The 24,403-nt window shown below is 37.4% G+C and overlaps 2 protein-coding genes across 3 annotated transcripts; one reads left to right on the forward strand and one right to left on the reverse strand.

Annotated features, from left to right (window-relative positions):
* Positions 1-242: 242 nt before the first annotated feature.
* LOC123875463 lies at positions 243-8,972 on the forward strand. Its single transcript, XM_045921297.1, has 2 exons — positions 243-889; positions 8,203-8,972. Exons 1-2 carry the CDS (start codon positions 694-696, stop codon positions 8,373-8,375), a joined length of 369 nt encoding a protein of 122 aa, XP_045777253.1. The 5' UTR covers positions 243-693; the 3' UTR covers positions 8,376-8,972.
* On the reverse strand, positions 8,725-23,046 carry LOC123875458 (peroxisomal multifunctional enzyme type 2-like). 2 transcript variants are annotated; one of them, XM_045921290.1, is made up of 15 exons: positions 22,857-23,046; positions 22,394-22,584; positions 21,277-21,422; positions 19,250-19,401; positions 18,697-18,868; positions 16,444-16,550; positions 15,908-16,037; positions 15,325-15,421; positions 14,643-14,803; positions 12,756-12,882; positions 12,060-12,243; positions 11,218-11,340; positions 10,507-10,664; positions 9,922-10,131; positions 8,725-9,612 (listed from the first exon to the last, which is right to left on the reverse strand). In XM_045921290.1, the coding sequence occupies exons 2-15, from the start codon at positions 22,581-22,583 to the stop codon at positions 9,395-9,397; spliced, it is 2,175 nt and encodes a 724-aa protein (XP_045777246.1). In that variant the 5' UTR covers position 22,584; positions 22,857-23,046; the 3' UTR covers positions 8,725-9,394. The 2 variants fall into 2 exon arrangements, with proteins under 2 accessions (XP_045777246.1, XP_045777247.1); XM_045921291.1 differs by having other exon boundaries at positions 22,849-23,046.
* Positions 23,047-24,403: the final 1,357 nt, after the last annotated feature.

A 24,403-nucleotide genomic window follows, 5' to 3' on the forward strand; every position in this document is an offset into this window, starting at 1 on the left:
GCGGGGCTGCAATTGCTTGTATAGTATAGAAAATTATTATAAATTGAACAATTGAAAATAGCAGCCGCCGAGTTTCTTGCTGGTTCTTCTCGGTAGGACCGGCATTCCGAACCAGTGGTAAATTATTTGACGATTCAAAAGCACGTAAAAGTTTATTTGAATAAAAATCTATTATATTCTAAACGACTTAAGAACTAACTTTTATTTTCTTTCGCCCTACCCTTAGATGAAATCTATTATCTTAGACCTGGTCATTCAGGGACTGCTGAGAGTAGGGGCGCGAAATGATGTGTCTCCATTCTCCAAGAGGTCTGTGGTAAGTGCTAGATATTCTAATAATTGCCATCACGTTATAACGTTCAGTGTAGGCATAATATATAGTTATACCTGCCTAATAGTGAATCACACGAAGAGATTAAGCGAACGGTGGTAGGTTGATGGAATAACTGCGCAGCGGCCCGTAAACATCAATCATAATTTCCATTGTACCGTTGACTCAAAATGGTTGATAATTTCTAAAGTTACCCGTAACTTATACTTCCTAATTTAACAGTGTCAAAAGTGTGACGTATTGTCAACTGTCAGTGTCAAATAGCCACAGGATAGGTTGTTTTTATTAGTACAATATTATTTATTATATTATTATGGTTTTTTTTTATATTAATTAAGTTTTATGTATTAAAATAAATAAAAATGGTATCTTATCCGCAAAAGTATTTAACAAAAGATATTATAGATAAGCCGACACCTTTAGATGTGTGGATACAAGGCACAATCGAACAGACTGTCGGCACGGATATTCTAATAGTTTCAGACAATTTTGGAAGAGTAAAAGTGGTGAAATGTGAATCAGCGGGTGGTTTAGTAGATAAAAATTCTATACGCAAAGGTATTCATTCGCTTTTCCTTCTTTGCGTACCAGTTTTACCTAGATTCTTATCAAATCATAGAAGTCTTTTTGACTTTGATCATGTTTTGGTTACTTTTAGATGGTTGGGATGATTTTTGGGATAGTTTATTTACGTTCCACTGTTGAGGAAAGCTTTCTCTTATCTTAAGAAAGAGGGACTCGGCCTATGACCCATCAGTCCGGCTCTAGAATGAGATTTGAGATTCTAAATACAACACTACCTTCACCAATGAGCACAATATTGTCATAAATAGAAGTATTAATTTGACTGTACCTTACTCGATGCTTAAACAATATGAGATAGACGTCATTTGTCCCGCCTTAACGCATCTATCTCGCTCTATCATATAGCGCTGTCCCTCTCTTTCTCCACCACCGCCTAGCAGTGCGAAGCGTGGCCCAAAGTGGCCGCGTTATTTTATTCTTTGGCGTTTTGTTTCCCGCCGAGAACGGTTGTGCTTGCTAAAATGCAGCACTCTGGAGAAAAAATTACCTGCATTGGATAAAGTATTATAATACTCATGCAAGAGTATAATTACTTAACAATATTTCATAGAGGTTGTAAACCAGATCACGTGAGTTTTTCAATTTATTTAATTCTTGTAAATGTTTGAGTATAGAAATACTTTTATTTCTTAAGCAAAATTTTACTGCATAGCTAAATTCATTGGCTATTTATGAAAATGTCATCTTAGAGGTAGTTTGTTAATTTAAATACATGATTCAACAGATAGTTTGACATCGCATGAGTCAAATATCGATTTTATTAAGCTACCGTCAATGAATCCTATATAATTTCCAACAATTCATTGTGAACGGAAAACTACTTCATAAGGTAGGTAGTTTTTGAAACATTTGCAATTTTTGTTACATTCAGCGCCATAAATACCACAGTTGGTTTTACCTGGCACTGAGTTAATTAATTATAGCTATACAATAAAAATAAAACTATAGAAACCAGCATAATACCAAATTGGTAATGTAGGTACATAGTATTTAATCTTGTGGGTAGGTAAGAACAATGTGCAGCGCGACGCGCAACGTCGTGTACATTCACGTCATTCGTATTTTTAAATGCTATCATTTCTATGGAAAGAAATGTTGAAATATTTATTGGTTAAAAAAAAAAAAAAAACTAATGCTATTTATGATTTAATATAAAAGGTATCCGGTAGTACCGGTGCTTCCGTTTTCATTTACTTTTAGATTCTTGCAGATTAAAAGTACATAATTGATTACATTGAAAGGAAAAGGTTCAGGTACCAGTTTTCAGATTAATCGAGCCTATTGAAAGTGAACAAATTTTATAGCTTATTAAATGATGTAAAACTTTCGTGCATACCCACCTACCACGATAAATATATATTATCTCTCACGATATGTTGATAATTTGACCGGCTTTCATGAACTGAATCCGTGGTAGATGCCTTTTACGATTCAAAAGAACTGGCATAAGTCTAATTGAATAAAAACATTTTGAATTTGAATTCTATTCATGGTTATATTCAGAACAACGGTATTAGAGTTACCTAAGAGAAGCGAAAGTGTAAGGCTCAAAGAAATGTTAAAAGGCCTTTTATAAATCTACCTTCGCCACGCAGGCGTATTTTTGGAAAACAGAGTGGCTCTTCGTGGGAGTATACATGGCAGTGTTTTTGGCCATTTAAGAATCTAGCTCCGCCTCGCAGGCGCAGCTTAAAAATTATTGGAAAACAGAATGGCTCTTCGTGGGAGTATACATGGCAGTGTTTTGGTCATTTAAGAATCTTACTCCGCCTCGCAGGCGCAGCTTAAAAATTAAATGCCTCCTCGCGGGAGTGCATGGGCCATTTGAAAAACCTAGATCCACCTCGCAGGTGCAGCTTAGAAATTAAATGCCTCCTCGCAGGAGTGCATAGGCCATTTAAAAAACCTAGATCCACCTCGCAGGTGCAGCTTAGAAATTAAATGCCTCCTCGCGGGAGTGCATAGGCCATTTTAAAAACCTAGATCCACCTCGCAGGTGCAGCTTAGAAATTAAATGCCTCCTCAAGGGAGTGCATAGGCCATTTAAAAACCTAGATCCACCTCGCAGGTGCAGCTTAGAAATTAAATGCCTCCTCGTGGGAGTGCATGGGCCATTTAATAAGCTAACTACGCCTCGCAGGCGCAGTGTAAAAGTCAAGTAAGCAACTCCTCGCGGGAGTGTGCATGACATTGTTATGGTCTCAGTGGAATATCAATCAGTCGCTCTTGGGCGCCACCGATATTTATGCTAAGGTTTACGCTCCGTTATACCTGTTTTTGCTTCGAAACCTCCTTTGGTTCGTCTTGGTCAACTCAATTTTACAGGTACAGGCTTATGACCTAATGTTTTGGCCGATTAAAAATCTAGCTACGCCTCGTAGGCACAGTTGAACTACGCGGGCTGGTCAGCACACCTCGTGCATTTGTTTGTAATGGTTCATGCCTACTTGCCCTTGCAGGGTAGTCGTTGCTAGGAGCACAGCTGCTCTCGTTTCAGTCACGACGTAAATAATTTTATGGTCTTTTGTATGACCTTATTAACGAAGGTATGGGTTCTAAGCGATACCGAATGCAAATATATTGATATAAATTTCAGAGGCCACTTGCGTCACGTAACAAACAAATTGGGAAGAGTAAAAGCTCCGAAATTACACATAGAAATATAAATATATTCTTATATCTCATAAAGCGTACCGCATACCGCTTTTTACAAGCTCCCGATATTTTTAATGGGAGTCATCCGAACATCGCAGTCCTATTGCCATAAATTGACATCTACAGTGTGTACAGTGAGCAATGCAATCATCTTGAATTGGCTATCGCTCTCTTGCTGCTGGCTAATTGCAGCAAGTATTAAGTTTATAACATTGTGTTATTCACATCTCTCAAGCTAAAGGAGCCATACTTCTGACCAAGTAAAGGTGCCTATATACATGAAAGGAAAGCCAACAAAGCAATTTATTATTTTTATTTAGAAAACTTAATTCTATCATTACACGCTAATTCAATGGATAAGTTAACCTAAATTCATTATCATGATAAACGCACCACCAGCTCACTACAGAGCACGGCTGTCTTCACTAAATGAGAAAGGTTAAATAGTTTGAATTATATAATAATATTTTTACTATTTACAACTAACCTAATGAATCTATACTTGTCATATCGTTGTGGTTTATATGAGCTTGCCAAGTGATCAACTGATCAGGTAGATTTGTTCAGTGACTGACATGAGCGTGCGAACTTCGTACGTGAGTGACACCCGCTGCAGTACGCGAGTGCGAGTGTATGTTTGCGCCAACAGTGGCGGCTTGCGTCCACGTGACCCACTATTTCGGCTCTCAAGACTGTATTTTCTGAAGAATAGCAGGTTTTTGCACCTTCCCTCATATTATTGGTCTGCATGAAGCGAAGGATTTGAGATGATGGTATCAGAATCTCCTTTCTTCCATCTACATGCCTTTTGCAGCTTATTCTCTCACAAACAACGTTGCATGGACATCGCGTTTTCGTGCTTGATGGGCAGACTTCTCTTGTCGAGCCTTGGACCAAACCGATGCATTCCAGGAGAAATTTCCGGTTATTGTAAGTTTCAATCAATCAATATATTTTTGATGTAAATGCGTGTATGCTAAGAGCAATGCATTTGATGGAAAAGTCAACAGGATGTTAGAGTTTATTTAAAAGTATCACCTCATTTCCAAGGTCATGGTCAGCTTTTTCGTCTGGCATGGACTTATGACAGAAGAGGACGCAATCTGCTCCTCTCTGGGAACTGGCATCGTGGCTACCAGATTACTATTATCATTATTTATTATTATTTATAATAGACTAAGCAGCTTTCGCTGATTCGTCTATATCAGAGGTGCTTCGAGTTTTCCGAATGTTTGTTTAATGTTTTCTTGAACTGGTTAACAGAGCTTGTCATAACTACATCCTTGGGCAATTTATTCCATATGTGACCGACTCTGTTGGTCAGAAAGTGTTTTAATGAATTTGACACTGATAATTGACATGTAGCTTCATGTCATGTCCCCTAAAGCTAAGATTGCTCCTTCTCAGAAACATGCTTTCAAAGTTGGGACATTTAATAGTTATTTAGTATTTTGTACGTTTCAATCCTGGATCATAGTCTAAATACATTTTCAGTTTTGCAACAAAACAACGGTCATGCCGACTATGTTTCTAGACTTGGCATTCCTCTGAATTAGCATTTGCTAACCGCATACTCGTATGGCGGAGAAAGACTTTAGAATGAAATGCTAGATTTATTCGCACCTAGCCGTGCCCGGTGTAGCAAATTTATAATCTTAAACAAGACAGCTTTCCTACATGGAAAATTTAATGTTAACTGTTAAAATCGTTTTCCAGTTCAAAGTCACATGACAAAAATTTTCATATGCTCTGCTCGTGGCAGAAGATTCATGGTTATACTTTTAAAATAAAACAACCCATTTATTTTTCAAAATTGTTGGTTCAGAAACTAATTCAGCGGACAAAAATTCATTTCAAATCTATCGAATTTCTATATTTCGAATAATAACTTTGATCCAGCCTGATGTATCAGAACTTAAGATCTGTTTAGGGGTTGTGATTTAATTTCATAGTTATTCGTAATTGTAACATGGTTATTAATTCTGAGTGAATTAGATCTGTGTGCAAGGATGCTACAAGAAGCATTTACACAATACCTTACCTTGTATATGTTATAAGTGGGCTGTAATCCTAAAATCTACGACATCTTCTATGATGTTGCTGGATTTAATAGTCATGTGTAGGTCTGGATCGTAAAAGTTCCAGGAGCAAGGTATGTCCGACGCGGGAGCGATTTCAGTCCAATCCAAGATGTCAAATTAACAGGTTAAGACAGTTTTATTGTACAGTTTGTTCGGATACTATTGTGCAAGGAATGGATTTTCGTACCGAATCAGCTTACCGTGCCCCTAACTATGTCCTGATCCTCGATAGGGGCTTTTTGGGTAACATTACCATAAAACTTTCAATAATTTGAAACTGTGAGAATATTCTTTGTTTTCACCAGTGAAATATCCACTTTTATGATTGAGCTTGGTCGATTTCTTTTCATATCTTTTGTGAATTGTACGAGCATTGCTGACTGTCTTCAAGTCAGCGTAGTTAAACATTCTTGTCATAAAATGTCAAAGTCACAGAATTATTCAAAGTAGTACTTACCTACCTTGTCTTTGTCACTTTTCGATTGTCAAATTTTGGGTGAGTGCTTTACAAGCTATCGGAGTTGTTAAGAAACGCATTCCTAAGCTTTCTTATCATTTAAATAATCCTTTACATGGTGATAGGATTTCCAGTAAGTTTCGTTTTATGAAACTTTAAGCTTATTGAGAGACGTCTCCAAAAGGTTTTTGTTCCTTTTTTGCTTCAAAGTTAAAATCTTTAAAACATGGTAATATTGAGCGCGCCAAGATAGATCTTGGAATGTCTAAGCATTGTGCCAGAAGACAGTTTGTAATAACTACGTTTTATCACCATAGCTGGGCATTAACTCATTAATCCCTTCATCATTAATTAATGAAGTCAACATTTCGGCTAACAATAAGTCATTACAAGTCCTGGTCTGGTTCAAAGTGTCCTAGCTACAGCCGCCCAACACAGGTTGTAGAGTGTTCCTTTATAGCTTTTTCATGCTTAGTTTAAAATAAACTTCTAATTCTAATAATAGGAAGGATGGCTGCTAGTCAAATCAGCGACTTTTTATCATGTATTATAGAAGCAAGCGTTATTTTGCGGAAGTCCATGATATGCAAGGAACCAAAAGCTTAAGTTGCTATAATTTATTTTGGACAGTGGCATCATCCCAATTCTTGTAGAATGATAAAACAAAGAGTATGAAGAAAATACCTAAACAATGATGAATTGTTTATTTATGAGTTTCAAATTAAAATTTTCTTCTGTTCTGGTGAGAACTGTACGAACTTTTCTAAATAGCAAAGCTATGAGCCAAGAAAAGGACATGGAACTAAAGAAACTAGACTGTTCTGGGAAGATTTTTCCTGGTCATAGTGAAAATAGTTATTTTAAACAAAGGAACTTTTCCATTTTAAATTCGCTCCATGGCATGTTTTGTGCATGTACTAAGTTACTTATTTTTACCCAGGATTGTTCATTGTGATTAAATTGTTCTTAATAGATATCTAAGATATCAGATGTCCGAGGATTTCATGCAGGACGGTAATAATTTCAGTATGTTTTCGAAACGATTGGGTCAATTGTCTAATGTTGTTGAAATAGCTGTATTTTGACCCAGTTATATTGTTTTTGGTGGTATATATTATGTTATTGACTCATAGAGTGAGTCTAAAATATTTAATCACTCTTGCAATGGCAATTGTTTTCATGACTAATCACTATCCTAATATTGATGCTGTCTAATTAATAGGTAGACTTTACATGCAAAGAATGTATTTACAAGTGTTTGTGAGGTCAGCCTTACCTATTGACTGAGTATTACACATACAGGCACGCATATAATTTTAATTGCTAAATTTATTGCCTAGCTTATAATGGTTTGCCTGATGTAATACATACACGCGTATATCTTTTCTGTTATTTTGTATGTCGACTTGCAAACTCATTCTTAATTCGCAATCATGTGAATAGTTTGTTAATGAGGATTTACACCCCGTAATTTTTCTTTTCTCTTTTCTTAGCAAGAAAATGGCATTATTTGCTCAACATATCAGTTGTCTTATATATATGTCACATTGGCGTCAAAGATGTTAAATCTTTGTATGGCGCAGATCACCACCACCACCAGGCGATAACAAACACGTCTCATATTGTTTAAGCATCGAGTAAGGTACAGTCAAATTAATAGACGCGTTTTACCTACCAATAAAACGCTTATTAATTTACTTACCTTACTCGATGCTTAACTTTGAATTCTGCCTGGTGATTTTCAACGCAATGAATAAAATAACGCGGCCACTTTGGGCCACGCTTCGCACTGCTAGGCGGTGGTGGTGAAAGAGAGGGACAGCGCTATATGATAGAGCGAGATAGATGCGTTAAGGCGGGACAAATGACGTCTATCTCATATTGTTTAAGCATCGAGTAAGGTAAGTAAATTAATAAGCGTTTTATTGGTAGGTAAAACGCGTCTATTAAAATGCACTAACAAGTGTATACACAACAAAAATAAGCAACACTAGCTAGACCATGAACTGTGGAAATCTTTTTAAGGGACTAAGTCCAGCATATAGAATTGATGTGTTAAGATGACAACTAATGAATTGCCTGTTTAATTGCAGGTACATACTGCTGTATAATAGGAAAGGCAGTAAAAACTAGAGGTTTGCCAGAGGTCCAAGCGACTAAAATAATAGATTTAAGTTCACAGCCTCAAATGAAAAGTGCATGGGAAAGTGAAGTTAAAGAAGCTGAACTAGTGTTACAAGGAAAGATAGTACCACAAATTAATTAGTTTTCAATACATATTGGAGTCACATTTTCACTACATGGAGCAGTGATAGCCTAGCTTTAAAAGTGAGAGAAAACATGAGGAAACCTTCGTGCCCAACTTCTCCATAATAGTCTCAAAGATGTGTGAAGTGTGCCAATCTTCACTTGACCAGGGTGGTGGACTTTTTTTTTTTTTTTAATTGAACTTTGAACAAACCTTTCTCATTCTGAGGAGACCCCCTCTCAGTAGTGAACCGGCGATTGGTTGATGATGTGTGATTGATCACAATCAATACAATATTTATATAATTTTGTCTGTACTTTTAACTAAGTTACTAGGTATAATAAAATAAATAAAAGCATTTATTTTATAAAATGTGATTTATTTCTCCATCACCTGTACACAATCCATTGGAATGAATAACAATAATATATAAAAATATAATTATTATTATCAACATAATGTCTTAAAAATAAATAATAATGCAAGTCTCCTTTTCACTTTTCAGTCATTTGTGACATTTGTTGTGTAGAATATCATTTAACATTTTCCCCTTATCATATTAACCAAGTTTATAACAACAATAAATATATTATGACTGTTAATTGGATTGAATGGTAGGAAAAGAATAAATGAAGGGTCCATTCAATAGACCAGTGCCACAGATCTCGACAGTAAATTTCTAACAAAACATCAAGGCTTCTACGTTACTGGCAGGAATCTAATGTTAGTAAGTTTGACACAGGTAGCCCTAAAGAAGCCCTATTTTTCTTTGATTTTACGACACCATAGACTAATGTTTGACATTGTCGAGAGTTCACAATGGCCCTATGCGTCACGTTGCATATGGGATGAATTGTGATTACTGATCATCATCCCAATTGGCTATCATACGGTAAACTGAAAATTGCAATGATGATTTTATCACAAATTAGGTGGCTAATTACTAGGGGGATAGGTTTAATCATTGAAAACTTGACATTTATAATATAAACTTGGTATTTTTATAAAAAATGGCAACCCTAAAAAATATTTTAAGCTTATAATTTAGCATCACTCTTCAGTAGAGGTCCCAGCTTTTGTGCCAACATGATGTTGCCAGCAAGTTTGAGTCTTCCCTTCAAGTAGGCAACTTGGGGACTGAGGGTGCCTGATGCAATCTCCATGAGATCTTCATCTGATACTGTCATGGTTGTGTCTGCTTTGCCGGTCTTTGGTTCTCCCTGGTATACTGTCAAGTCTTTCTTCAAGTCTAGAGCTGTAAAGAAAGTTTTTAGGCATGAATATTTATGCAAATAAATATTGTATATAAGTACTGCTAGTTTTTACATAATATATTATTTTTACGTAATTATGTCTTGTCAGAGTTTGACTATGATTTGGACTTGCAGCCAATTGGATCGAATGACAAGCACTCTCAAGTGTTGGCAAACGTATGCAAATGCGTCCATACAGTGCTTGTTGTTTGCTGTTTGTCGTACGCATGTGGATCCGCCATGAGGAAATTTTTGTGAAGAGTGCAAAATTAGACTGATAAACTATTACAAAAGAAAAACACAATACTTACTCCACTGCTTAATAGTTTTCCCATTTTCAATGATATTGTACAAAAAGACCGCTCCCACACTCTTGGCTTTGTCCGGGTTGGCCTTGACGCCTTCTGCAATCTTGGCAAACAGGGAGTCGCTCTTCAACGATCCTGAGCTCTGTACCGACTGTGACGTCGGTGCGGGGGCACCACCGTCTTTGACGACATTCTTCAAGTCCACATAAGCGCCTGTAAAGTAATATTTTTATGAAAAGATACTTTCTTTTGCGAACAAAATATATCAAGAAAATCGCAGCACTTTTTGTTGGAAGTATTTCAACTTTTTTGATGAGAAGTATTATTTGAGTCAAATAATAGTATGTAATATTATGTAATTTTTTAACTTACTCTCATTTATTAACTATCTCATTATTACCATAATATTTTAAAAAATGTTTAAAAATAAAATAACAGAAACAATGGAAAAAATAACAGAAGCAACAAAAAGTAAAATAACAGGAACAACAAAAAAATTAAATAACAGATACAAAAGAGAAATAATATAATAGAAACAACAGTAATGATGTAATTATTATTAGTGTTTCACTGATGTGAGTGGTTTACCTGCGATGACCACATTGCCAGTCTCCTTGATCTTGGTCTGGAAGTGCACGCGCTTGCCCTCCAGCCACATCTCCGTCGCCAGGGTCTGTCCCGGCAGCACGGGTTTCACGAAGCGAGCCTTCAACGCTTTGAAGTTTGTAGGGTCATTGCCTGCATACCTGGGTGACAAGTTATATTTTTATTTAACTATTACTATTTTTTGGGTTTCTCATTGATCTAGTGACTGGATATGAGAGCCTGAATCAAACAAAAAAAAACAGAGACAGACAGCAGAGTGACATTAATAGGGCTCCATTTTACCCTTTGGGTATAGAACCATAAAAATGCAAGTTGACACTATTGTGTTATTATTCTTATAAGCTGACCAGCTTTGCTCCAGTGGAATTTCCAAAAATCCTGAAATTGGTCTTTTGGTTAAAAATAAGTATGTTTGACTTATTTTTAACCAAAAGACTGAATACCAATTTTTTTGAAAATAAAAGTTAAAAATTACAGTTAAACATTAAACTTGCATTCTCTATTTACGGAGGGGGGTAAACAGAAATTAGGGATGGAATTTCCAAAAAGTACATACAGTACATTTTCTACTGCCAAAATGTCAAGTTTCTAACCAGGGTTTAAGATGTGCGTTATTAGATTAGTGATTAGTCAGTCAAGACAAGTCTTTCTTTATAGATTACAGACAACACACATAAATCGAAAAATACTTACTTGGCGAGTACATGTCTGGCAGAAAATCCAAGAGACGCCAGACCATGGAGGATTGGCTTAGGATGCCCGCCGGCGGACGCCACATTCGGATCGATGTGAAGTGGGTTCAAGTCGCCAGACAATCTGGAAAATTGGTTGAAATCATTAGGTTTGCAATCTTTTATTTTTTATTCAGATACATGTTAGCCCTTGACTACAATCTAACCTGGTAGTAAGTGATGTGTTAAATGGAAGCGGGCTAACCTGGAAGGGGTATGGAGTTTTGATTAAGCGCAGTTTTGATTAAGCCCAATACCTCTTTGGTTGTTACCCGGCATTGCTTGGCGGCACTGGCTTTGCCGGTAGGGTGGTAAATAGCCAGGCTGAAGCCTTCCACCAGACCAATCTTCCGTTCAGGGTTAGTTGAAGAAGAAATTTTAAATGACGAGAATAACATGCTGGCGAGCAGAACCAGACTCGGGACTACTAGTAAATCTTTAAATTCAATTTTTAAAATTGTAATGTTTTGTCCAATTATACCATTACGATCCCTGTTATTATTTTAAAACAAAACAGGCTTGAAGTGAGGGTAATTCCAACACTAACAAACTTAGAAATGCAATTGTAAATGCAATTCACCATCCAGAATTACATTGACTACTATGGATCTGTTTGCCAGCTCTAGATATCGACAAAAAATTGTCATATAGCTGTGGGAAAAATCAAAAAAATACCAGACCAAATTCTCCTGCTTACAATTATTTTTGCCATTTAAAATGTCATACTTTACCAATCTTATCAACTATTTCAACTACATATTTTGGTCCCCTTTTCCCAAGAAATGTATTAGCCATTAGGTGTACCTGTACAAAGCAGCCTGATCCTCCGCAGTTTTCTGTTCAACCACGGCATCAGGCGCGCGTTTGGGCACGTCCTGCACGCTGACCGCTTGGGTACTGTTCCTGGGCCCGCCGAAACCGCCCTGGCCCAGAACGAAGATGTGCTGCTGTGTACGGAGTACTAACTCTCGGTTTTGGAAGACTTCACCTAGAGACAAAAAATTTAGTGAATGCAGATCCGGTTCGAAGGACCATTTAAATGGGTTCTGAAGGAGAGGAAGCTGTAGTTAATCTTAATGTTTATTAAATGCGAGGAAATCAAATAACAACGAGGCAGCCGTACACGCAAACTTTAGGCTGCCGAGGACGAAAAGATTTAATATTTTTTATTCCATGATAACTGATAAGTTAGCGTTTGACTGCGATATTGATGATAAGTGATGATGTTTTGTGAAAATAGACCTTGAATCAGTTTTTACATTGCATCATGATACCGTATTGCTTGGTGTCAAGATTTTGCTGATAGGTTAAAACTAAAATAACCGTCGAAATTGAACCCGGGACCTCCAACGTGAGACACTCCCTAAAGAGGTTGTTAAATAGACGAACGAACAAACCAATCATGTACTTCACCCTAGCGCCTTACTTCATACCACCAAAATGATAGATACATCGTCTACTGCGCAGGTATAAGGTCTTTAAGAAACGAACTGTACTTACTGTTAACGATCGCGACGGCGCTGGATCCTTTATCAAGCACGTCGACTACGTAGTTGCGGATCGTGAACTCTCCCTCAGTACCGGGGAAGTCACCGATGAACTCGATATATTGCTCTCCGTGAAGGATCTGTCGAAGAATGAGATAGTATTGGAATATTACCAATTGAACCATCATAGTTCTGTACCTATTAAAAATCAGCCCTCTGCGCTACTTTAGAGGTCAAAATCGTAAGAAGTAAGAAGCCCCTGCCTTAAACTTTAAAGGCGTCTGGCAGGGGGTTGCCACGCCACCAAGTGTCTGGCAATTTTTTTCCATTCCATCCACCTGTATGCGTCCACAGCTGGTCATAGGCCTTTTCAAGAGCGCGCCGCCGAACACGGTTCTCCGCCTCATCCACTCGCTCCCGGCTGGAGGTCGTCCCACACTGTGTTGGGGACAATACGCAGAGGAACATTCAGCTTTTATAAAATAACAAAGGTCATGCCTGGCTCTTTGTCTATGTGGGTCTCCTAATACATAGGCTGCACTAAAAGTATCGGGAATGGAATATTTCCACTGTCCCTGTCATATTAAAATCTTTTTAATTGAAAACTCCTTGGTTTTAAAAATCGAATACCATTTATTTATTTTAAAAAAGATTCTCGGTCTTGTCACAAGGTCTTGTCAAACTTGTTTAGTCGTTGAGAAAATGGAATTGACTCGAGAAAATTCTAGAGCGATGATCTATTACGACTTTCGAAGTGGTTTAACACAAAAACAGTGTGTTGACCGGATGATTTCTGCATTTGGTGATGAAGCCTCATCTAAAACCACAATTTATCGCTGGTTTGCTGAATGTCAACGTGGACGTGTCAACCTCAGTGATGATCCCCGTCAAGGTCGTCCAAAAACTGCAGTCACCCAAGAAAACGTTGATGCTGTGCGTAAGCTGATTGAGGAAGATCGACATGTGACATACCTCGAGATTCAGGCAACTTTAGACATTGGCATGAGTTAAATACAAATAATCTTGCATGAACAGTTAGGTGTAAAAAAGTTGTTTTCCCGATGGATACCGCATTTGCTCTGTGAAGAGCAAAAAGCGGCTCGCGTTACTTGGTGCGTCAGAACTCTCGAAAGATTCCACGCAGGATCCTCAAATGCTGTGTACAACATCGTATTAGGTGACGAATCCTGGATATATGCGTAAGAACCCGAAACAAAAAACCAGTCACGAGTTTGGGTGTTCGAAAATGAGTTAAAGCCAACAAAAATTGTTCGTTCACGAAGTGTTGCAAAAAAAATGGTGGCCACGTTTGTCTCCAAAACCGGCCATGTTGCAACTATTCCTCTTGAGGGACAAAGAACGGTTAATGCAGAATGGTATGCTAGCATTTGTTTGCCACAGGTCGTTTCTGAACTCCGTAAAGAGAACTGCAACCGCCGCATCATCCTCCATCACGACAATGCGAGTTCTCACACCGCGCACAGAACAAAAGAGTTTTTAGAGCAAGAAAACATAGAATTATTAGACCATCCGCCGTACAGCCCCGACCTAAACCCTAATGATTTCTGTACTTTCCCTAAAATAAAGAATACATTGCGTGGTCAGAGATTTTCATCACCTGAAGAAGCTGTGGACGCCCACAAAACGGCCATTTTGGAGACCCCAACTTCCGAATGGAATGGTTGCTTCAATGATTGGTTCCATCGTATGGAAAAATGTGTCAAATTTTGCGGAGAATACTTCGAAAAGCAATAAATACATTTTTAAATAGTAATGTTGTGTCACTTCCTTGATTCCCGAAATTTTCAGTGCCGCCCTCGTAATTGCCGTCATCATGCCGGTTAGGATGAAGAATGTGGACAGCGCGGTGACCTGTTCGTAACTCTCGTACAAGACTTACGTTGGTGAAGTCCGCGAACTTGCCGGGCGGCATGGCCTCGCCGATGACGGGCGACTCCATCACCATGCCAGGCAGTATGAAGAATGTGGGCAGCGCGGTGAACTGCTCGTGACTCTCATACAGGAACTTAAGGTCTGTAGGGTTCACTACCGATGAACCCACTGTAAAATATTTTAAAAATAATTAAATAAAACTATTCATTAACTCGAAAGCGTGAGAAAAATTTGTAATTCCTAGACATAATGTAGATGCTACTCAAATTGTACGCGAGTGAAAATGTTTAGAGCAAAATAAGCTCTCGCAACGCAGTAATGCGGCATAAACTAGCTTGCACGCCAATAGTATTCGAAGTCGTTTTCGAGTTTTATTTTTCGCCCATTTACCAACTGAATCTAATTGGTTTTTACAAATCGATTTTTATACCAAGACAAAATAAATCGTTATATATCAGTGTTATACTCGTACTAATTTCAAGGAGAACAATAAAATCAATTCCAATCCTGTTGACTAGGGTAAACTTACCTCGAGAGTTTCTCCCTTAGGATAGAAGCTCTCAAGACGTGGTGCTGGAAACTAGGTCAAAAAGTTCTTGGGCACACTCATATATCCTGTAGAATACCGATAGTCAGGCAACTTTGGGCTTCTTTTTTGCGTAACGAGTAACTACAAAGAAGTTTCTTACCGCCAAGAGCATAACAGACGAGGTCTTTAGAGTTGTAGCCGTATGTGGTCCAGTATGACTCCCGCGTGCTATCCAACTTGCTGCGCTCTTCGAATTCCTGCAATATTTTTATTTATGTTTTCTCATAACAATGTACGGATCTTTTTTTTGCATTTATTATTGACTAGAGGATGCCTGCGACTTCGCCTGGGTTAGGTTTTAAAAATTCCGCGAAACTTCTTATTTTTCGTTTCTCTGTCACTTTTTAAAATCCCGTGGGAACTCTGATTAAAATAGTCTATCACTTTGCACATCTTCAAATATATCCATGCAAAAAATAAGGTCGATACGTTATTCCATTTGTGGCGTACTAAAACGTAGACTTTCGCATTTGTAATATGAGATTTTATCCCGGAAAATCAAAGATTTTCGCACGCAATTAAAAAACCTGAAGGCAAGAGGACAAAGTCGCGGGCATCAGCTAGTGTAAGAATAAAGCATGAAATATGAACTTCGAATTCTTAGATAATTTAGAAATCTATTTAGGTAGTTTACAAATCTTTAACAATAGTTAAAAAATCGATAGTTTAATTATTATACTAACCTGTAACTTCTCAACCAGATTGAGTGTGACGTCGGCTATCTTGTCGAAATGTTTGGCTTTGTTCATGTTCACAACCTCCGACCATTTCTCCTTCACTGATTCTATCGTGACTGGGTCTGAGGGCTTCTTCCTGTAGAAACAATACTCTAAAAGTTATTAATATTTATAGATGGCGTGACGAATCTATTTTAACTGTATAGATGAAGATAGAAAAAATGCGTATCGATAACTATAAAAACGTTACTCAAAACCCTCAAAAATCCTATCGATACGATAGGATTTAATCTAATCTACTCTTTGGTAACAGAGTGTGGCTGTGGTCGGCGATGCTAAGAAGACGTATCTGTGAGTTCTTACCCATCCCAAAATGGCCCTACACGCCTAAAGAAGTTTTCACTTCAAAAAGAGACTGTGTTGAAATTGGACCATTCGTTTACGCGCTAGGATGCCACAGACAGACACACACACCACACCAGACACAGTGGTTAAACCATAAAACCGCTCTTTTTGCATCAAGAGCTAAAACAAATTATTACCTCAAAGGTGTTCCAGATGATCTGACGAGATGAGCTTTAGTGGCAAAGCCAAGAGTGGAATCGATGATTACTCCAGTGTCAGGGAACGATTCGTGCACCATGTAGGCCTGGTGAAAACAAAAAATTAAAAGTTAATACTTAGTTAAAAAGTTAAACAGCACTAAAACCCGACTACTGCCCCAGAAAGTATAAGCCTCAATAGCTCAACGGTTATAAGAGTGGGAATTTCGAAAGGTCGGCGGTTCAAACCCCAGCCGTTGCACTATTGTCGTACCCACTCCTAGCACAGGCTTTACGCTTAGTTAGAGGAGAAAGGGGAATGTTAGTCATGATTAATATGGCTTGACGACCCAGTCATGGCATTGTTTATACTTATCATGTAAATAAAAGCAAATACATCCATACTAATATTATTGTTATAAATGCAAAAGTGCGCCTGATGCTAGCGACTGCGTCCGCGTGGATTTAGGTTTTTAAATCACATGGAAATTCTTTGATTTTCCTGGATAAAAAGCAGCTTACGTCAGTCTCCATGTATTTAACTATACTCATGCAAAAATCACATCGATCCGTTGCTCCATTGCGACGTGATTGAAGGACAAACCAACAAACTTTCACACACACACACACACACACACACACACACACACACACACACACACATTCGCATTTATAATATGGGTAGGGATTATGCCAGTCATACTGAGTATAATTGAAATCAATTATACCTATCGTTTTAAATTTGATTTTATTTAGATTATTACTGTTTAATCCCTTACACATAAGTTCCGTGTTGCGACCCGCACTTAGAAGGTCATCGCTATCCATATTATTATATATTCGAAAGAGTATTTGTTTGTTGAAAAACATAATCATTTATTTCAGGTATAGGTACTATTTATTATACTCTTTTGATGGTCAAAATTGATAGATTTGAAAGATGATAATATAGTGGTGATATTAATTAATTACATAAACTTAAAACTAAAGCTACGAAGGTCCCAAACGCGCCTATATAACGCGGATTTATTGGATTTCTCGTTTGTCTATCAACTGTGGTTTTGTTAGTGGGAGTGGGACCTCTCACTAATAAGACCATGTACACAGAGACACAGAGGTACGATTTCCGGCAGGGGTTAGGAATTTTAGAATTTCTAATTCTTTGGTCTGGTCGGGTGGGAGACTTCGATCGTGGCTAGTCACCACCCTATCGGCTAAGCCGTGCCGCCAAGCGATTTATCGCTCCGGTACGATGCCGTATAGAAACCAAAGAGGTATGGGTTTAGTAAAAACTGCCGTACCCCTTACAGGTAAGCCCGCTTCCATCTTGGACCGCATCATCACTTACCACCAGGTGAGATTGCAGTCAACTCGTACTTGAATAAAAAAGATTAAAAAACTACGTCGCAACGGATCTACGTATATTTTGCATGGATATAGATAAAGACCTGGACAATGACATAGACTACTTTTTATCCCGGAAAATCAAAGTTTTCACAAGATTTTTGAAAACCTAAATCCACGCTGATGAGTTCGCGGGCATCAGCTAGTTTCAATTAACTTTAAACAAAGATAACGTTATCGTGATTACGTTACATTACGATGGTATAAATTTGATAACGTTACGTGATAAGTACTTGTTTTTTCAGCTTAGCAATATTTATCTAAAAATTGTTATTTATACGAAATTTATCTAAGATGTGATTATTTGTTCTAGAATGTTCCCTATGATAATTAATATGGCTTTTATACCATTCTAATTTTTAATTAAAAAAGCAACGTTTTCTAGCGTAGGTTCCCAGATCGCATACAAGTCAAACGAGATTTCGCTTTTTAGGTTTTTACAGTTATTATCACATATCACTGATATCTGATAATAACTGTAAAAAGCAACCGGAGAAAACCGGCCGATACACGAAGGAGCAAAATGCCAAATTCGGACCTTCGAAGTCGGTCACCCATCCAGTTACCGACTTGGGTCAACATTGCTTAACATTGATTGATATGCGTTGTCACAAGTAAGCCACACGTCCATCCTACCCTATGCCTCTAGAATTATACCTAACTATTTAAAATGTAAATGTATTAGCGGCGCACTATCGCGGCGCACTATCGCGGCCCATAGACCATATTACCAATGACAATGGAATACGAGTGAAAAACCTAACTCCAGAAGGTCCAAAGCGAGAAGGTTTCTGCAATGTATTTTTTAAGTCAGCTAAAGGAAAACTTAAATATACCTATGCTACTTACAACAACGGGAGCAATGAGCTCAGGCTTCATCGCTTGGAACATGTCCGGAGGCAGGATGTCCTCTGTAAGGCGCGACGCTGCGGTTGGGACGATGGTGTTCACTTTGATATCGTACTTCGCGCCTTCGATGGCCAGAGTGCTCGCTAAACCGATCAGACCCATTTTTGCGGCACTAAAAATAAATAATGAACAATGGAAATACTGTAGTCAAAGTTTTCTACTCAAATTGGGTACCATTGCATACTTTGATGAATAATCTGTCCAAAAAAAATGTAAACATAAAACTAAAGCTACGAGGATTCTGTACCGAGGTAACTTGCGTCCCTGTATATATAGGCAACTTTTTATCCCGAAAAATCAAAGTTCCCACGGGATCACGCGGCATCCTCTAGTGTACTTTCCGTTATCACACTCAAAGACAATTATGTGAAATGGTTGTAATGAGCAACCTTTAAATGATCTATTATAGTAACCTTTTAATATTCAGTAGGTAATCCGTGAAATGCAGAACGCTGGCTGAGGAATTGACAGCTAAAGGAAAATAGATTAATACCTGTAATTTGCTTGTCCGAAGTTTCCCATGAGACCTGCATTGCTGGAGGTCATGATGATGCGACCATAATTCTGCTTCTTAAAGGTTTCCCACGCAGCTTGGGTAGTCTTGAACGCGCCTTTCATGTGCACCGCCTGGATGAGGTCCCAGTCCTACACCAAACATAATTTAGCAAAATTTGAGTTGCATTATGCTTATCAATATACTAATATTATTAAGAAGGATTTGTTTGTTTATCTGTAATCGAAAAACTCTGAAACTACTGAACATCATTAGAAAGCTACTTTATCCAGAAGTAACATCCATACTAAAATTAGGTATAAATGCGACAGTGTCTGTCTGCTAGCTTGTCACGGCCGAACAGTTTAACCGATTTTGATGAAATTTTAGCTTTAGTTAGCTTACATCTCGGGGAAGGACATAGGCTACTTTTTATCCCAGAAAGTCAAAGAGTTTCCAAAGGATTTTTAAAAAACCTATATCTATCATCATGCTCTAGTATACTTTTTGATTTATAGTACAAACTGTCGGAAAAACCCTCCGTGCGCGAGTCTGACTCTTATTGAAACTGACTTTAGTCATTAGTGAAATGTCATTTACATCGAAGTTTGGTAAAAGGTAGGATGGATTATACAACTATGGACTCTCTAGAAAAACTGGTAACAGGTATATAAATAGATGTATTAGTAGAGTAGGATTAGTAGGTTATTTATTGAGTAATCGGGTCGGTATTATTTACGGCTGCAGATTTCTAACTAACCATGGATCAAATATTTATCCAGAACAGGAATAGATTACAATTTGGCACAGCCGAGAATCGAACTCAGGGTTTAATCTTGCAAGGCAACTCACACTACTGAGCAGAGAGGCTGTAAAAGCCTATGTAATAAATAATATTATAATATTAATATTAATATAATAATATTAATATTAGATAAATAATAAATCATGTTTATTATTTATGTACTAAGTTAGTTTTTATATAAGTTACGAAACAAGCCAGCGCGCTTGCTAAATGCGCCCATAATATTATGCCAAGTTTAAACTTTGTAGTCAAGGTTACGTTGCGTTTTTAACCTATGTTAACGCTTAGTTATAAAAAAATGTTTATAAGTACTAAAATGATTATAAATAGTCACTATTTATGAGGTAATAGCTATTAAGTCTATAACAAACGAATTATCGCGGCTGAGCGACGCGACTTAAGGCTTCATTCGCACGAGAGCTTTTTTTAACGTCCGTTAAAAAAGCGTTTCAAATAGAACAAATGCATTCCCAAGTATCTGTTCATAAGTCAACGATTTTTAACCCGCGCACTTTGTATATGTTCAGCGCAACGCCGGGTTTTAACGCGACGCTTTTTTAACGCTCGTGCGAATTAGGGCTAAGGCGGAAACAAATCATAGGACGCAGCTGACATCCGCGAATTATGGGTATATCTGGATAATACATAGTACATTAAACTGTGCAAACTTTCGGACGTAATTTTGAGCGCTCGACGTCTGAGAGATATCTCGCAAGCCGCATCCTGAACGGCAGCTGTGCACAACTATCAGTCAGCTTAAGGACGCGTTCCATAGTTTGTTTCCACGCGAGTTCACGCCGTGACAGGTATTTCCGACAAGCTATAAATTTGTTTGAAAAAAATATGCATAACTAGATGAGCGGGTGGCGGACGGAAGGCAGAGGACCGTGTTTAGTGGCGCGCTCTTGGAAAGGCCTATGTCCAGCAGTGGACGCACACAAGCTGATGGAATGGGATGAAAAAATAACTAGATGATGCCCACGGTTTCGTCTACGAATATAAATTTTTAAGTCTCTTAGATTTTACGGCATAAAAAGTAGCTTAATATGTGATAATTCAGAGTATAAGAGAGCTATGTCTCCCATTCATTTCAGCCGAATCGGCTCATCTTCATCATCGTCATCGTCAGTGTGACATGATGGAATAACAAACATTGAAACGTCCAAAATTTCATATTTATAATACATATTAGTGATTACATATGTTTTATTATTTGATTTACCTGTTCGGACATTTTTTGGAAGCTCTTATCACGCAGAATACCAGCATTGTTGATAAGGATATCGATCCGGCCGAAATTATCAAGTGCAGTCTTAATTAGCTTCTCGCCTTCAACTACGGAGTTGTAGTCGGCGACTGCGACTCCACCTACATAAGGAATTTACTATTTAGGCATAATCATTTGCAGGAACAATGTCATAACTCAAAAATCTTGAGTCAAATAATATCAGGCTTTTATTCTAGTTTATCCCAAAGGACCAGTATTTTATTTAGGAGTTAAACAAAAGCCAGACAAGATAAATTACATTATTGCACAATGACATCTCTAAGGGCACATTCAAAGCCGCGAAGTGTCGCACGGGGGCAGCGCGACTGCAGCGCTGCGGCCAAGCTGCTTTGTAAATCCATATAAATAAAAATAAATTGTATTAATTTACAAAGCAGCATGGACATAGCACTGCATCCGCGCGGCGCTTTGCAGCAAATTTGAAGGCGCTCTTATGAACTGATGGTTTACAGTTTGTAATGAAAAAGCAACTCATATAATATGTTTAATATTATAACTTATAATGCATTTCACTATGTTACTTAATTTATTCCATCAACATTATATTCATAGAAAACTTAGAAACAGGTAAAACAATACTAAGGTAAAACCTATGGCTCAATAACATAACCCATTGATACAAAATATTACCTATTTACGTATTTTCCTTTACTTTATACTATAATAATATCCTGTAACATGGTTAGGTATCATACTACCTATATATAATTAGATTAATTCATAACTAGATTATTTATTATCTACCGATTTCTAAAAGCACTATCAAAATCTGTTCAAGATCTGTGTCTTTTATTAAATACCTAACAACCAAAAAACTTAAGTAGTACATAAATGTTATTAGGTATATAAGATTTTAACATGTAAAAATAGTATCTGATAAAAATTTGCTTAGTCATGATGTCTTAGCTACAAATAAAATAAATATTTGCCCAAAACACTCATAATACAAAATCATTTTAATCAAAAAGTATTCTTAATACTCACATGATAAAATCTAGAATATTAAATATAATATACTAAGCCGAAACAATTAACAAGTCAAAGTACTGACCTTTGTCCTTAATTTCCTTAACAACAGCGTCTGCAAAGTTTGACTTTCCGACACCATCTCTAGCACTTCCAAGATCGTTTACGACGACTTTAGCACCCCTTGATGCGAGGAGCAAGGCGTATTCCTTGCCCAAACCACCGCCGGCGCCCGTCACCACAGCCACACGACCATCAAAACGAAGTTGATCCATCCTGTACGACGTCGCAACACAAAGTGATCGTAAAACAAACTACTCGCTATGTCACCGCGACGCAAATTGCTATCTCAATCCTCAGTATATTGAACTTTACTCATCGACATAGTATAATAATTTATTGATAACAAAGTCGAACGACTCCGATTTATAACAGAAAAACAACGTTTGAAAGGCACTGTTCAGTGTGTACCTACACTGTTTTTTTATTAGAAAAGAGAATATTTTTTATTTATAAATGGAGATATAAGTAATAACTTACCTGCTTACCTGTTTGACTGCTTATTTCAACCAATTCAACACCGATGCCCGAGCTCCAAAGTATGAAATACACAAACAACAATCACTCAATATTAATTCCCACATAAAATCAAATTTATATTTTATATATTTTGTAGAAGATTAACATAAAAATGCATTCGGAATCGTCCTATTTTTACAAACAAGATTCACATTCACTTGAAAACAGTGTTGCCAGTGGCAGATAGTCAATTGTAACACGAGACATCTCAAAATGTAACATTTTCACGAGAAAAGTAACATTTCCTTATTTTTCGTGGAAAATAAAAGTAATAAGGTACACAGGTTAATATGGCACTTTATTATACAAAAATTTAAACAGTTTTCTTGTCCCATTAGTTAAGCTTAAAAAGAATCGTAATAATAATTGTTGATTGAATAAATTGACTGCTGATCCTGAAAAAGAAAAACAAATCAATATGTAAAATAATAATATACCAACGGATCTAAAAATGTCTTTGAATAGCTATAACTTATTTTGTTAGGTAATCAATTTTTATTACAAGTGTAAATTAAAAATTTATATCACCCCAACAAGTGAAGGTTACATTAACTAGAAAAGAGCTGATGATTTTCAAACGGCTGAACCGATTTTCTTGGATTATAGCTAAGAACACTCTCGATCAAGCCACCTTTCAAACAAAAAAAAAACTGAATTAAAATCGGTTCATTAGTTTAGGAGCTACGATGCCACCGACAGATACACAGATACACACGTCAAACTTATAACACCCCTCTTTTTGGATCGGGGGTTAAAAAGATTAAAATCGTCTTATATCGGGCGATCTGGCAACACAGGACTGTTTGAGTTTGAGGGCTACGCACTAGGTGGACTTTCTCTGTGTAGTGTTTCATGGCGCGCGTGTGGTGCCTTTTTGGAGCGTTTTTTTTGTTTTTGTTTAAAGTGGCTGGTTTTTGTGTTTCACTGGCGTTTTTGGTGCTAGAACCATGCTGGAACTAACTGGGAAGCGCTCTAAAGGGGCGCCGTGCGTGTGTCGGCGAGCGCCGGCACAGACGAAGTCCTTACTTATATAGTTTCCCTAACTTGAAAATATCTACAAACTTGACATTGGCTTATCTTTGTAAAGCCAGACGAGAGAATAAAAAAAAAACGCACTAGGTAGGTACCATCCTATACCATATCCTATATGTTATTGGTCTGTGGTAGGTACGCAGTGAAGAAAATTACGCGGGAATTTCAAATTTGTTTTGTTAACTGAACAATACTAGGTAGGTACCTAACTACTTACCTTGGTCTCAGCAAAGAGATCGATAGATTCGATAGCAAAACTCAAATTTTAAGTTACGCCGGCCGGTATCTACTCAGCTCGCTCTCATTCCTGTAAAGAAAACCGAAGTTACCTACAACAAAAACTAAGTAGTAAATAGCTAAATGAACTTCTGGAAACTAATGTGACTTAATAATAAGATGACAGTCAATACAAAAACGAACTGCTTTCAGTTGCAAATACTATGACTTTGTTTTTGCATTACTGATTCCCTAATTAGTTAACTAC

Source organism: Maniola jurtina, chromosome 20 (assembly GCF_905333055.1).
Source record: "Maniola jurtina chromosome 20, ilManJurt1.1, whole genome shotgun sequence".
In the NCBI taxonomy this organism is placed as follows: Eukaryota; Metazoa; Arthropoda; class Insecta; order Lepidoptera; family Nymphalidae; genus Maniola; species Maniola jurtina.